The sequence below is a fragment of the Siphateles boraxobius genome, unplaced genomic scaffold (genome assembly GCF_051911475.1).
Source record: "Siphateles boraxobius isolate OS27281-9 unplaced genomic scaffold, OSU_SipBor_1 48, whole genome shotgun sequence".
Taxonomy (NCBI): Eukaryota; Metazoa; Chordata; class Actinopteri; order Cypriniformes; family Leuciscidae; genus Siphateles; species Siphateles boraxobius.
Genome location: NW_027509119.1, coordinates 3,723,864 through 3,740,000, shown reverse-complemented (window position 1 = coordinate 3,740,000; position 16,137 = coordinate 3,723,864). Strand labels below are relative to the sequence as shown.

At 37.4% G+C, this 16,137-nt stretch overlaps 1 protein-coding gene across 1 annotated transcript in view; it reads right to left on the bottom strand.

Moving 5' to 3' along the window:
- The window catches only part of adamts7 (a disintegrin-like and metallopeptidase (reprolysin type) with thrombospondin type 1 motif, 7), a 106,324-nt gene that overhangs the window by 87,644 nt on the left and 2,543 nt on the right, over positions 1–16,137 (bottom strand). The window contains exons 2-7 of the mRNA XM_077201624.1: positions 13,189–13,556; positions 9,300–9,477; positions 8,243–8,436; positions 2,364–2,447; positions 615–739; positions 390–539 (exon numbers count right to left, since the gene is read on the bottom strand). Of these exons, the coding sequence (XP_077057739.1) occupies positions 390–539; positions 615–739; positions 2,364–2,447; positions 8,243–8,436; positions 9,300–9,477; positions 13,189–13,556 (1,099 nt within the window). The remainder of the gene's footprint in view (positions 1–389; positions 540–614; positions 740–2,363; positions 2,448–8,242; positions 8,437–9,299; positions 9,478–13,188; positions 13,557–16,137) is intronic.

Sequence of the window (16,137 nt, the reverse complement as noted above, 5' to 3'; positions counted from 1 at the left end):
TCAAAATTAAAAGATCTTATATTTTTTGAAGCCTAATAAATGTTAAAACTGATAATAATAATAATAATAATAATAATAATAGGTAACACTTTATTTTAAGGTGCTTGTAATAGGCAGTAATTAACAGTTAATAGACACGTATAAGACCTTATAGGATGCTCATAAACATACATAAGTTAATATAAGTGTTAATTAAAGCATAATTAACACATTTATTAGGGCCCAAGCCCTGAAAGGCGGAAAAAGTCAGATTTTCATGATATGACACCTTTTATGTTAGGTGCGATTAATCGAGATTACTCACAGAAAATTGTGCGATTAATTTTTTTTTTTTAACCGATTGACAGCACTAGTTCTACAGCGTATATAATGTGTGTTCCAGCACTTACTTGTGTCCGAGCTCATGTGCTACTGTGAACGCCAGAGGAAGGCCCGTGTCTTCATTAATACTGCAGCTGCGATGAGGCTGACACATCCCAGCCACATGAGACAGTCCCAATGTCTCACAGGGCTTATTGATGGCGGCACAAATGTCTTTCCTGTGTCACAGAAAAGATGCATTATACTGTATATGTAAAGCAATTTAAAACTGGTTAGAGTTCGGCCAGATGTACCTAGTGATCAGGACAGCCACATCATGATGGACTGGATGATCGTCATCCTTCATGTTAATGCCTTTCTGCCACTTACAGAAGCTGTTCAGGCTGTTGTCTGCATGATGGCTGATTTTCAAATCCTCCTGATGATAAATGATAGTATTAATTACATAAAGGAAAATTGTATTTACATCTATGTACAGTATGTAAGTATGAAATAGGATTGAGTTTAAAGAAAAAATACTGTTTAATTATTAAACTTGCGTGGATTTGTGTGAAAGGCAATTAGAAAATACGTTTTATTGCAGGTTTTATTAAAGATATCATGTTGTAGAATGAGAGTTTAAACTCTAAAATATTTATTTACTTTACAAGGTGAAAATGGGGGGTTTGCATATAGTGAACACAATGCATATAAATAAAATTCAATGGAAACCTTAATGCAAAGAAAAACCTTTCTATGTTTGTGGCATTCACAGTTTAACACAATTTATAAATTGATTCAAGTGTGCTAATTTGAAAAAGGCACATTTGAGCACATGGCATTTAAAACCAATCTGGAGTGCATTTCCTAGAAGCATCGTTAGCCAAATATTTGCAATTTCGGCATTACAAACATAGATCAAAGATTCAGTGTTTCCCGAAACCATAGTTTCAAGTCTTCTGAAGAGACACTAATGCTATTACATAAGCACCAGTGAAGTTTGATCTCACATGTCAAGCCAGTATTGTGCTTCTGTTTACCATATTTGATGTGCTCTATGCAAACAACATCTACATCTTTAATGCATAAATCTCTAGGAGAAAACACCTCAAAAATTACCCCTGACCCCAAAAGACTTTAGGATTTAAATACATGTCTCTGTTAATTTGCAGGTTTGTTATCAATTCATGCCAATTAAATGAATAAGTATCTGTGCCTGAAAGGGTTAAGAGGGTTTTAGATAATAATACCATAAACAACATTGCTTAATAAAACTGCTGTGTGGGTTATTGCTTTGTGTCCTTATACAGCACAGCATTTACAGCTGCAGATTCAAGACACGAACACACTGAACAACTAATAACGTTTTTTTTACAGGAGTGACAACCATATTTGCATGAAGATAAAGTCAATGTAATGTGTACAGAAAAAAACTGAACAACTAGATGATGCATTTAAAAACACATCAGAGTTGTGTGTGTCTGTCCTCCAGACGTGGAGCAAGCAAATCACAAGCAAATCTGTTTTCTTCACTGTAGTTTCTCTCAATATTAATATTACATTGGGCAGAAGAAACAACACATTACTAAATAAACGGTATTTATTCATGTTTCTTATTGGTAGCTTTAATCAAAACTCTTTCTATTGCTATCACTATGCCAATAAACACATTACAGGAGTGACTCCTGTCACTATAATAATAATAATAATAATAATATTTTAAACAGTTATTTATTGTTTATCACTAATATATAACTCACCAGGCAACACGCACATATGTGTGTGTGTGTGTGTGTGTGTGTGTGTGTGTGTGTGTGTGTGTGTGTGTGTGTGACACAAATGGGAAAAGTGAGGAACTGTGATAACAGACATAAATCAGAGATGGTCCGACCCCTGAATTAGGTGATTCACTCCTGCATTTAAACGCAGTCGTCACTCCTAAAACCATGTGTGCACGTGGCCTTAGTGCACCAGCTCTGTTTTACAGCATAGATGTTGATTCAGAACGACTGCATGTATTTTTAGAGCAAGGGTTTGCATGTCTGCTTTGTCATCTCACTTACCTCGTCCTTTTCCAGCAGAATGAGACGCACGACAGCAATGTTGATGGCATTTCCGATGCTGGCATCCCGAAACAACCCCGCCACCTATAAAACACAGCATTCTCACGTATGAAAAGCAACATTGCAACCCTTCTACTACAGTGATCAAAGATGATTGTGAAAAAGACTGTAAAAATGCTACGGTGAAAAACTGTTAATTGGTTAACAGAAAGTTTCCGTACTTGAATAACTGTGATAGATCTAACCATACATTGAATGTAATTTTATAATAAAATTGATAGTTTTTGGAAGTGAAAAAGAATAAGTCAATGTATAATTTACAGTAAAAAAAACTAAATTGACATTCCAACAAATTCCCTCTATGACACTTCACATTTGATGTATTTTTGTTAAAATAACTGTCTTCGTAGTTTTTCTTAGTTTTTTCTAATTAGTTATGTACATTAGGGTTTTATGTTACATTTAATCTTGTTAGATTGTTTAATGCATTTTTTAAATTTCATGTGTGTTACCATGAAGATGTTTAGTGTTTGTGTGAATGACGCTGTGTAGCTTTTTATACGGTTTTTTACTGTAAATTAAAGTTAAGTCTGTAAAACCTAAAATGTTGCTACTGTAATTTTTACGGTAAACTTCTGTAAACGCCGTTTTTTTACTGTAAATTTTTCGGAATTTTTTTGACAATGTATCCATTCTGGTTCAAAAACTCTAGAGAAAAGCCAGAGAAATGGGAAAAACGTATAGTGTGACCGCCGTGTGCCTGTGATCTGGCCACTGACTACAGGGAATGTTAATACTTAATGTTTTACAATTTTTAATGAATGGAAAGGGGAGAGAAATTCAAGAGCCACTGCTTTCAGAAAATGTGAATTGAAATCACATAATCAGAGACTTTCAAGGGCGCTGGCAGCTGAGGTCATCACAGATCTCTACAGGTTTTTAGATGAAAGTCAGGGAGCTGAAGACCCCTAAATAGCTGAACTAAGGCGTTTCACAGTAAAACAGCTTCTTTTGGTGAAGTTCTGCTCTCGCATCAAAGCTCTCCTTGAGGTAAATGAGGTCTGAAATGTGAGAGGCATTTTCTATGCTTCGGTGGTGCTCATTACAAAATGTTCCAGTGAATCAGTGAGGCATCTTTGATGCTGTTCTGTCCTTTTGAGGTGAAGCAACTTCTGCAAACATGTAAGTGACACCCTGAAAGGCTGCTTAACTTTAGATTTGACAGGTTTCGGGAGAAAACATTACAGTGCAGCGATCAGGCTTGCATGGAATATACTGGCAGAAATATTTAGGTTAGAGGTATAAAACAAATAAAGGGACATTTTTTAAATAGATATAGAATAGTAAGTGTTGGCATTAATTAGTCAATTGTTGTCGAAAAAGACTGTCCAACAAATAATCTTCATATTGAAGGCTATGAAAACAAATACAGTGAATATTACCATGTAGGCTATACTATATGAGGAAAAAGGGTCAAAATCACATTATTTTATATCTAAAATAAAAAATAATGCTTTTTTAAGCATAAGAAAAATGTAAATAAAAACAAAAGCACTTTACAGTTTTACAGTTTACACAGTTATCATAAAAATACACTCGTAGGTTTAAACTTCTACTTATAGCACATTTATTGTCCAACAACAAATATTTTTTTAGCAAACTGTATATTTTAGTCAGAATTATAGCGCTCCTATTCTACTGCGCTCGTACTTTACTGAAGCCTGTGAAGTTTAGTGGAGACTCGCCTGAAGATCATCCACTCCTGACAGCAAAATGGAAATATTTTCATGACTTTCTAACATTTACAGAATATACCTGTGAAATGTAAGTTATGCACCACATCTCTAACATATTAAACAGCACAAGAAGGCAAAGGTAAGCCGTTTTAAACTATAAACGTTAACTATATCCTACGAGTTATTTTGAAGGCTTTATTATAAAGCATGTCTCTTTAGGACAAATTGGATTATGCACTTTCCCTGCAGCTGCTGTATATCGATATTGTCACAGTTTGTTTTCATTGGACTTGTCTGCCTGTCATCATGTCACATTTCGTCTTCTGTCATTATCAGTTAATCTGTATCACCTGTGTTTAGTTAATCATCATCATCATCATCATCTGTATCACCTGTGTTTAGTTAATCATCATCATCATCATCATCATCATCATCATCATCTGTATCACCTGTGTTTAGTTAATCATCATCATCATCATCTGTATCACCTGTGTTCAGTTAATCAGTGTCATCTGTGTTTGTATTTAATTTCCATCTGTTCAGTCAGTCTTGGTCCAATCTCTGTTATATCTAGTGTGTGTTGCTGCCTGTTCTGATTTCCTGTATTTAATTAACATTAAACCTTCGTTTTGGATATATATCCTCGTCGTAAATAGTAGGCCTATATAGGTAACACTTTACAATAAGGTTCATTAGTTAACATTAGTTGTGCATTGCTAATTGTTAGTACATGTTAGTTAATACATTAACTAATATTAACTAATGAACCCAGGGCTGGACTGGGACTAAAAATCGGCCCGGGCATTTTGGCCCAGACTGGCCCACTACATATAATCATAAACACAACCGATCTTTTCACGCCCCTGAATATGTATACTAACTCCTATTAAAACCACTAATGCCATGTAATGAGTGAGTATGAATGAGCAAGAGTTAATAGATTAAATCACTACTGTCGAACTACTCCACAATGATGAATCCTAAAACAAGCTATAAGCTGCATTGGCATAGCAATACCAGTGTTTGACAGGATTTTGGGTAAATCTGTGGTGGGTGGACCTCTGTCTCTTTAGGGGGGTTCGGTGCACTTTGAGAGTTAAAAATTAAGAGCTCCAACCCATAATCAGTGTGCAAATTGAACAAAGAAAAACTCAAAACTCTTTTAGCTGTGATATAGTGTCTGTCTGCATTACACTACTACATAATAATAGTTATAATATTAATCCCATGACAGTAATAGCCATATATTGTAAAACAAATGCACTGAAAAATAAAAGCAACTTTCATAATAAGTTTTGTACTAATTTCTATGCTTGAAAGAGATAAACAAATGATCTTTTATTTTGGCGGAAAACATGGTTTATAAACGCGTCTCATTACAATTCTAGTAAACTGCGTAATCGTCAACTATGCCGATGTGTAAATAATGCGTAACTGGGTAATGGGTTCCTACACTCATAGCCTACGAGTTCTGAAAGTAGCCTAGTTCTGCTTACCACAGTTCTCTACACTCACTTATTCTCTCCTGATCCTCCTCAATATCCTCATCAGACACTTGAAGGGCCCGTTTCTTTTTTCACGCTATTTCTCTGCACATTCCTTGCGTTTCTTCTCCATCTCTGACTATTTTGACAGATACACACTGACACTGCATGTTCGCTCAGAGCCCAAAGGGGGAGGAGTTTAAAGATGTGGTTGGACCAGCCCAGTGTCAATCAAGAAAAGAACCAATATTTCTCTGTAATATTGTAATATAAGCAGTAATATAGCAGCTGATCTACGTGCTTCATGGGCCGGTCTGTGAAAAAAAAAAAAAAACTACGCTGACTTTTTTTGTCCAATACATTACACCGGCACAAAGATCCCAGCGCCGCCAATTAAGCAAAACTAAACGAATGGGCCGCCGATGTACGAGTATTATGGGCTGTTCAGACAAAAACATTTTTTTAAACATTTTTTTAAAAGAATGATCTGTATCGGCCCAAAAAGTACGTCGGCACACCGGGATGCCCGATGGCCAGTCCAGCCCTGAATGAACCTTATTGTAAAGTGTTACCTCATATAAACGGTATTGCCTCATCTTATTTCATTTATAAAAAAAACATGGCTATCGATATATCTTTAAAAACTCAATATACCGACTAGCCCTAGCAATTAGGCTCACAATTTTTGCCTGACGGATGAAAAAACACATCATTTTCTTTAGGACTTATTTGAAATGAGAGACCCGAGCCATCTAGAGACCAGAATATCACAGAGACTCAGGGGTGGGCACTTTTGACTGCCTCTTTTTGCAGTTGATGAAAAATCACTTCAAATGAACACATTCTTTCAATTTTTTCCGAGAGAATCTCAAAAGAACGGATCAAAGATTTACTGCTTCCACACAGCACAGTAACAGCCAAACTATTTTACCTAAAATTTGTGTGCTATGCATTTTTTTAGTATTATTATTTTGCAATATCATGTTGCACCTAGATCATGCTAAAATCAAATGCCACTGCAAATAACTCTATGAAGCACAAACTGTGCTGGTTATGTAAACTGTTCAAAATCAGTAACTCACGAGGATCGGCTAAGACACTTTGGTAACATTTTATTTTACAGTGTCCTTGTTACATATGTTTCATGTACTTACCATAGTAATTACAGCATAACTGCATGCAACTAACCCTCAACCAAATCCTAATCCTAACCCTATAGTAAGTACATGTAGTTAATTAATATTACTCAGTGCTTAAACATATAATTACACTGTAACAATGACACCTTAAAAAAAAGTGTAACCAAAACTTCATAAGGTGCAGTCATCTTCTTCTTGCATTCCTCACTTTGATATTTAGGTTCTGAATCATTACCTTCTTCACCTGCTTCAACAATACATAAAAACAACTGAAATATAGCAGTAATAAGTTTATAATGCCAGAACGAAACCCCTGCCAACTCGGATAATGGAATGTTTCCCCTTTATAGTTCTTTTTCTTCAATACCATCCAAGTGCCTGGAATGGAAAACTTTTTTTTTTCCCTGAGGGGCTTTTCCCTCCTCAAAAACAGAAGCCAGACAGACCAGAGTATATTTTGGAAAATGTACCTAACAGACTGGATCTGTAACATGGTCAGCTGACTCGGATCCAGCTAAGGAGCACCTAAAGTGCTGCTGCCTAAAGGACATTGTTGCTATTTGAGGAGAAGAGAGTCGGAAAGCTAAAGGGAGGAAATGAGGATAGTTTAAAACAGCACATTAGAGTTAAGAAGAAAAACGAAAAGTGTGGATTTGGAAACTTTTCAGATTTTTTTGTGTGTGTTCCTGGCAAGTCTAATCATAACTAGGACTTTATGATTATTAGTTGGCACTACTTTGCAATTAACATAAGCTGGATGAATAGTACAAACAAGAAAGTGTGTGTGTGTATATATATATATATATATATATATATATATATATATATAGGAAAATGTGGGAAGTGAAAGCAGCCAGAACAATGCTAGGATGGTTTAGGTTGTTACTTAAAGTGCCCCTATCATGCAGTGTGTAATACAGCGGTTTGAGAATGTAAAGGGTCTGCAGAGTTTTAAACATCAAAGCACACAACAAATAAAGTTATTAGCCACGTTTCCATTACCCTTCAAATTGCGCAAATTGAAATTGTTAATTAGAAATACGCCCAATGGAAACACGTCAATTTCGCGTCAGTATCTGGGTGTTTCTCCTTCATATCTGCTTCAAGCTCTTCATAAATTGTAGCATTTCTTTGTTGTTTAGAATCTAGTATTCCTGTAATACTTTTGTCTTTTATGAGTTTAATAAAGAACTCTGTCACGTCTTCTGTCCAAACAAGCGTCTTCTTTAAAGAATGATCGACTATAACATACGTCAGGTGACCTGTAAATGGGAAAACACTGTTTCCATTGCAGTTATGCAAAATATTACTTTTTTGAATTGCCTCAAAAACCACCTCATATCAGGGTAAAAACTTTTTTGCATAATATATGGGAGTTTTTGCCAAATATACTTGTTTCCAATGGGCGTATTTTCAATTCGCAATTTCAATTTGCGCACTTTGAAGGGTAAAAGAAACGCGGCTAGTAATAGTGATTCTCGCCATGAATTAATTTATTCATAAATATGACTGTTACTCACAATATTCATGACAGAGAGCACATAGCTCACAACTCCTTTGCTTCCATGGTACTCCACCATTTTAGGATCAGCCACTACCAGAGTCTCGACCCACTTCTCAGAGCTGATGGATCGCTGTCTAATGCGCCTGCGCCGCTGCCGTCTCTCCCAACGCTCGCGTTGCCTCTCCACCTGGTCCGCCTCTCCTAAAGGACCTAAATAGAGTCAGAAATCACACTGGATGAAGGGAATGATGTGACATCTGGGCAAAATTATTTAGCCTCATTGAATCCCTATGGGCCCTATCATACATCCGGTGTAATGCAGCACCAGGCGCAACACAAGTGTTTTTTTGCTAGTTTCAGCCCAACGCAGTTATTATTTTCACATCCTGCGCCACATTGTTTAAATAGCAAATGCATTTGCGCCCATGGGCTGCTGGTCTGAAAAATAGGTGTGTTAAGGCGCATTGTTGACGCGTTGCTATTTTGAGGCAACTGAAATAGACTGAGCCATTGACCAACTGAAACCTGGTCTGAAGTCAATGGTGCATTATTTTTTTGTTATTTAAAGAGCGCGTAAGTAATATGAGCCTGTAGGCGGGTCCACAGCGCACATACACTTTGCTTATTACAAACACGGGGAATCGTAGCAGCACACATGCCAAATATTAAAAATAAAAGGATTACAATGTAAAAGATTATTATTGTGTACATAAAGATATGATGGAATCCGGCTTGTCCTGTAGATGGTCTGCTTACGAGCTTTAGCCTCGCACACGAGCAGATCCGTTTGCTTGCTAGAGGAGAGTCTTTCCGCTTGCAAATTCCACCATGTAAAGAGGGAATCCGCCATGTCGCGAGCGCAACTGGCTTTTAAAGGGAAGGGGAGATGAGACTCTAATTGGTTTACGCCCAAAACACACATTACTCCTTAAGAGTATAGAGACAACCTTTTAAATCATGCGCCGGGAGCGCCAACCATTTTTCCCGTCGTTAAACTAGCAAAAGTGGATTCACCTGTGCCGTGCGCTTTAGACCACGCGCTTAGATCCTTAAAATAGGGCCCTAAGTCTGACCTCTGACCCCACAGGTGGCGTTGGCTGTGTTCTCCCCGAACAGAGGTTGCACCAGCTGGCGTTCTGATTGGATAGCATGTCGCTTATAGATGGCGTGAGCCTGTGGGTTCGACTCTTCTTGTGCCGTCTCCAGTGGACTAATGAAGAATTCCTCTTCTGAGAGCTTGAACAGCCCTGTCTAGAGAGAACAGAAGGTCAACGAAACAGGGCACACATTTAAACAGCTTAAGTATACATTCACTGTCTCACTAATTCACTGCAGTTGTATTTTTTGGCACCCACTTTTTATTACAGGAAATGTACGTTCTAGTTACATAATTATTATCACTCAGCTTCCAAATGAAACTAAATAAAATAAAATAAGCATTAACAGAAATATCATAAAAATATATATAAAATATCTTATTTTAGCTATTTGCCAATGCAGCATTTCTAATTGTCATTGTTTAACTTAAATAACTAACTAAAACTGAAATAAAAATATATATTTAAAAAAAAACAACCTAAAATAAATATTACACAAACACACACAAAAATTACTGAAACTTTAACTAAAATTTAAATATTAATAAAACATATATTATTATCTTAATATTTTAATATTATCTTACAGGCTTAACTAAAATGTAAGTATCTACTAATACTTTAAACTTTAAAGTTAAACTTTAGTAAACTTGTCAGAGATTTGTCTTTAAAGGATCAATGACAAACTGCAAAATAATCTGCAAAAGAAGTGAAAAATCTTTCACAATTATTTATAAAAAATGTTTTAATATATATTTATTATGGTAAAATGTATTATTAATTCATAAATATGGGGGGGGGGGGGGGGGAGGTCATACTACATGACATTTTACAATATAAGCTGCGGATTACTATGCTAAATTCTTAATACATTTTTCTCTTCCAAAATTTCATTATTTTTAAAGAGGATTTTTTTCACCTCTTCCATAATTTAAGAATTCAATCCAGAAAATATGTGCTTATCATTGAAGCGGTGTATTCAAGACATTGTATGTATGAATTGCATTTTTTATGTATTTTCTAATACAAACATTCAAATAAATAGTCAAGTCACATATGTCAAGTCACTAACCTTAAATCAGTTTGCTATATATTTATATGAAAAAAGACAAATGTTACATGATCCCTGGTTTTGTGTTTGTTGTTTTTGCTATTTGGACTTTTATTTTGAAGTGTATTTTCTGTCCCAATCATTCACATCCTCATCATTAATTCCACTATGATAGAACGGTCAGGTTTGATAGGCTAGCTCCAAAAAACACAAAACCAAGGAACATGTAACAACAGGGTAAGCTTTTTGTCTAGACTAAAGTGGAATAATGCGATTTACCCAAGTAGGACATTTTTCTGTATTTCCTAGATCACCTGTATCAACAACCTTTGTTCAGTCTGAAACAACATTCCTCCCAAACAGTCACAGCTTTAACCTTAACTCTAACCTCCGACCCAGGGGTGTCCAAACCTGCTCCAGGAGGTCTTGCAGAGTTCAGCTCCTTCTTGCCTCTACACACCTGCCTGGATGTTTCTTTTGAGGTTCAGATGTGTTTAATTGGAGTTAATGTTAAATTTCGCAGGACAGTGGCCCTCTGGGAGCAGGACCCAATCCTACTCACAGGTACCCCTTTTCCACCAAAGCATTTTGAGAGCCGGTTCGGAGCCGGTGCCAGCGCGCGAACCAGTTCTTTGTGTTTCGACAGCCAAAGAACCGGTTCTCGGCCAGGAAAACTGGTTCCAAAGCGGCACCAACTCTTTGCTGGACTAGAACCATTCTTTTACCATGTCATGCTTACGTCGGGGGCTGGGGGCGGGTTTAGATGTGTTCTAAACATCTTTTCTGACCATAATATAGGATCGCAAAGCCAGGAGAAACATTTGCAGAAACACGATGTAGTCCGCCATTGTAATTGTTATGCTTGAAGTTGGCGCAAGCGTTTCTAGTTTTTTTTATTGAAAACATTATGTAAGCAAAGAAGAAAACAGTCACAATATAGAACAAATAAATGGAAAGAAAAAAAAGACACAATACAGGGGTACATTACTAATCAGAAAAGATTACATATCAAAGGAAAAGGTTAAAAGACGTACATATTTTAATTGTTTTTAAAGCCTTTTTGGTTCACGAGTTATAGATAATCCCAAAGTAATGTTGTAGGTTTGCAAGCGTTTCTAGCTAAGATGTATGGCGACGTACACAGTGACGTACCAACGTCGTTCGCTGGGCGCTCTAGTCAGTGGAAAAACAAACAGGTTCTGAGAAGGTTCGCAAGTTGAACCAACTCCGAACCAACTTTGAACCAGCACCAGTTCCGAACCAGTTCTTTTTTGTTGGAAAAGGGGTAAGGGAGAATTACGGGAATGTTTCAATGTAAACCAGAACCAGACGTGATGCAATAAAATTCCAGCAACAAGCAATTTGTCTATCCACATTAGATGAGGCACGACCACGAGACAAGTGAACTGCACTCGCAACCAAATCGATTCAAAATCACAGCCAATTATAAGAGCGCCCCTAGAGGCAAAGTTGCTCAGAATGAGGAGTTCTACCATATTGTTTGACTGTCGTGTGCGAAAAAACATGTGATATACAATCCTTTACGAAAGTGAAAAACATGAAGGCACCCCCTGGTGTCAGATTTCTTTTGAATTTCTCACAGGCCTCTAGGGCATTGAGTCAAACAGGCCCAGCAATTTTTGTTGCGATCGGCCTCCGTTAACCTTGTCTTACAGCTGCTCGAAATTCTTTGGCCGATGTTTTTAAAGATGCGCAAATGTCCTCGTAGACAATCACAGCACGTTGGACAAAGACACTGCATGCCAGTTTTTCAGTCAATCTGACTAACTGTTGCACACCTATTGTCGTTTTTGTTTTTTTCCCCATATTTTATAGCATCACCAAGTGACCAGTCGCTGAGTCATTTTCATGTGAACAGAGACTGAGACCATACATAGGTGTAACAATTCTGGTGAAATTATTTAATTGCATCCACTTCTAACGTTTTGGCGTCCCGTTGCAGATGTGTATCGAAATTTAACTTGTTTTTGATAATTAATGACAACCAGACTCCAGAGAATCTCTCTGCATTGGTTTGGTTCCGATCCGGCTAAAAACCTAGAACTAGTCTCCATTTTCGTTTTTTCTAAAAATCCGAAATACCCGAATATTTCACCACGGTGACGATCCTCGTCTTGAGCCAAGGATTCCATCGTATAGGGGTTGGGGAAAAAATCGTTTCACATATAAATCGCAATTCTATCTTCCGCCGATTCGAATCAATTCACAAATTCCAAAAATCGATATTCCAAATGTTTAATAATGTGATGATGTTATTTCAAAGAAGGGTGCAGCACCCACCAGACAGTTTAGAGACGCACAGGCTTGCAACGGAGGAAGCATTATCAATAAAGATTTTACTTGACAACAGCAGTTCATATCAATATCTTAAATAGAAAATAGCCTTAAATAATGTTTAATTAGTTTAATTAGTCGAGCACACGTCAAGCTTTTCTTGCGATTCTAAAAGATTCCCTCTCCTACCAACGTAATTGCTTAAAAAATTGGGTTCCAAGGATTCTAAAATAATTGCTTTAGCGCCACCATCGAGCCGATTGGGACGAGCCTTGGTGACATTGTAGACGTGGTGGGTACTACCATCCCTCAAAGTTTCAAGTCTCTACGACTTACGGTTTGGTCTGCCCGATCACTTTTAGGGAAGAATCCTGATTCTCGGAAATTCTAACAATTACAATAGGGTCAAACCCCTCAAAATACTATCAACAATGTTTGATTACATAATTCCCTATTTTTACAATTCTACATAGAAACATACTGTGAAACATCCAAATACAAGTATGCTTATGGACTCACCAGGCCATTGCAGGTGCTTACAGCTGCTTGACCCCAGGTCAGTTTACTGCTCCAGACATCTCCCAAGAAGAAGCAGAGAGAGTGGCCATGACCGTGTAACGTAGACCCTTGCAGGCCACCGTACCTCCGCTCTGTGAGGAATCCGGGCGCTAGTAGATGAGGGTTTAGGGTGAGGTTAAAGTGCAGGTCCTGACCACCATACTGCAGATGGTAAAAAACCCGGGCCAGGCTCTCTTTGCTTTTTGCCGTCTCTCTCCTCTGAATTCTACTCACGCGGTGGGACACAAGATTGGACAAAAAATGTCCTGATGAATCCACTCGGATAGGATGGACAACTTCATAGTTTGGAAATCCATCAAGAGAACTATCTACAAAAACAACAGGGTAACTATTAAGATAAAAACGTCACATACCAGAAGTGGAATTGTTAAATAGTTATACTTTGTGCCAAAAGACAAATAGGATGAAAAAACAACAACAACATAGATTTGCGATCTGAGCCCCATCTTTCAATTTGTGCAAGGTTGCGTGTACCGTTGTTGAGGTTTTACTTATATTGGGATGTAAAGTTTACACTAGGAGCTTGGTAAATATCAGTTAGTTTTTAAAGTTCCCTTATTATGCAACTTTAAAGGGCCCTCATTTTGTTTTGGAGATCTCCTACAACAGATTACATGCATCCAAGGTAAAAAAACACTTTCATTTTCTCATACTTTACTGTACATTGCAGCATCAGCTCTATCAGCTCTATTTCTCCTTTCTTTTCTCCTACCCCTCCTTTCCAAGAGCCTGCTTTGCTCTGATTGGTCAGATGGCTCAGTCTGTTGTGATTGGTCTACTTTGCTCAGATTGGTCAGATGGATAAGTCTAATGTAATTGGTCTACTTTGCTCTGATTGGTTAGATGGCTAAGTCTGTTGTGATTGGTCTACTCTGCTCTGATTAGTCAGATGGCCCAGTCTGTTGTGATTGGTCTACTTTGCTCTGATTGGTTAGATGGCTAAGTCTGTTGTGATTGGTCAACTTTGCTCTGATTGGTTAGATGGCTAAGTCTGTTGTGATTGGTCTACTTTGCTCTGATTGGTCAGATGGCTAAGTCTGTTGTGATTGGTCTACTTTGCTCTGATTGGTCAGAGGGCTAAGTCTGTTGTGATTGGTCTACTTTGCTCGGATTGGTCAGATGGCTCAGAGTGTTGTAATTGGTCTACTTTGCTCTGAATGATCAGATGGCTAAGTCTGTTGTGATTGGTCTACTCTGCTCTGATTGGTCAGATGGCTAAGTCGGTTGTGATTGGTCTACTTTGCTCTGATTGGTCAGATGCCTCAGTCTGTTGTGATTGGTCTACTTTGCTCTGATTGGTCAGATAGGCCAGTCTGTTGTGATTGGTCTACTCAGCTCTGATTGGTTAGATGGCTAAGTCTGTTGTGATTGGTCTACTTTGCTCTGATTGGTTAGATGGCTCAGTCTGTTGTGATTGGTCTACTTTGCTCTGATTGGTCAGATGGCTCAGTCTGTTGTGATTGGTCTACTTTGCTCTGATTGGTCAGATGGCTAAATCTGTTGTGATTGGTCTACTTTGCTCTGACTGGTCAGATGGCTCAGTCTGTTGTGATTGGTCTACTGTACTCTGATTGGTCAGATGGCTAAGTCTGTTGTGATTGGTCTACTCTGCTCTGATTAGTCAGATGGATAAGTCTGTTGTGATTGTTCTACTTTGCTCTGATTAGTTAGATGGTTCAGTGTGTTGTAATTGGTCGACCTCTTACAGCACGCCAGACCTAAGCTCCCATTACCATATCTGATTTTCAGTCCCGGATCTTCCTCAACACATTAATACACAGTAATGAAAACAGTCTCGATGGCGTCGTTACCATATCAATTTGAGCGTGAAGCATCAAAAAGCCCCCCAGCCCTGGAAATATGGGGGGCATAATGGGGTTTCTTTAATTATTATAACTATCAGTTTGGTTACTGCAAGTAGGTTAGTAAGCTTTTTGTAAGGTAGTCAATGGAAAGAAACAATAATGAATCAAAAATTAGTTGAATCAAAAAATGAATCAAAAATAATTAGTAAATAATAAATCTTTAGGAATAGTACATAAAAAATAATAATGGGCAGTAAATTAATACAAATACAATAACCTAGGAAAATATTTTTTTTTATTTCATTTTTTATTTGGCATGCACAAATGAAAGTGCACTATTTAAATTGACGGTGCTGAAGGCTGCAAATGACATGCAAAACATGAGCTCATTATTCCAGCCATTACTGCTGTTTGGAGGCTTCCGCACATATTTAGTTTATACATATGCTTCAACTAAGTTCAATGGTACAAAACTCAAATTTTTAGTATAGTGTCCTGGAAACAACTTAGAACTGCACTGTTGTGGCGAGTTTTGCATGGATAAGCACCACTTACTTTTTTCTTCAGAAAATGTAAAAATCATGTATTTAGATTGCATTTTACAAACAACTAAATAGTAATGTTTTATGTTATTCACAATTTCTTATCGTCTTACGATGCACTAAAGTACCAATGAACAATATTTGATCAGAGTTCAGATTCCCAAAAGATTTGACTAAACCCACTGATTACAGGACTTTTTGGGATTGTGTGACAGTGTGGCTGCAGTGCAACTGACTAACCATTTCAATCCCCATGACCTGCAAAGCAATTGAATTGTACAGCGTGCATTAAATAATTCATGAAACAAATCCATGTCTGAATTATCAGTAAGTAGAAGTCATTCTATTCAAACAATAGACCAGAATAATTCTTACAGAAGGATTTATAGTAATTCTGTGCCATAGCAAAGACTAAATACCTTGTCATGACTGCATTCTCTATATTCCTACAATTCTCTGGAGAGTGTGTAAAGAAGTTTAAACAGTCTTTGTTATATGACTTGACTCTGTACATTGGAAGCCCTGTTGCTTTGACCTGCATG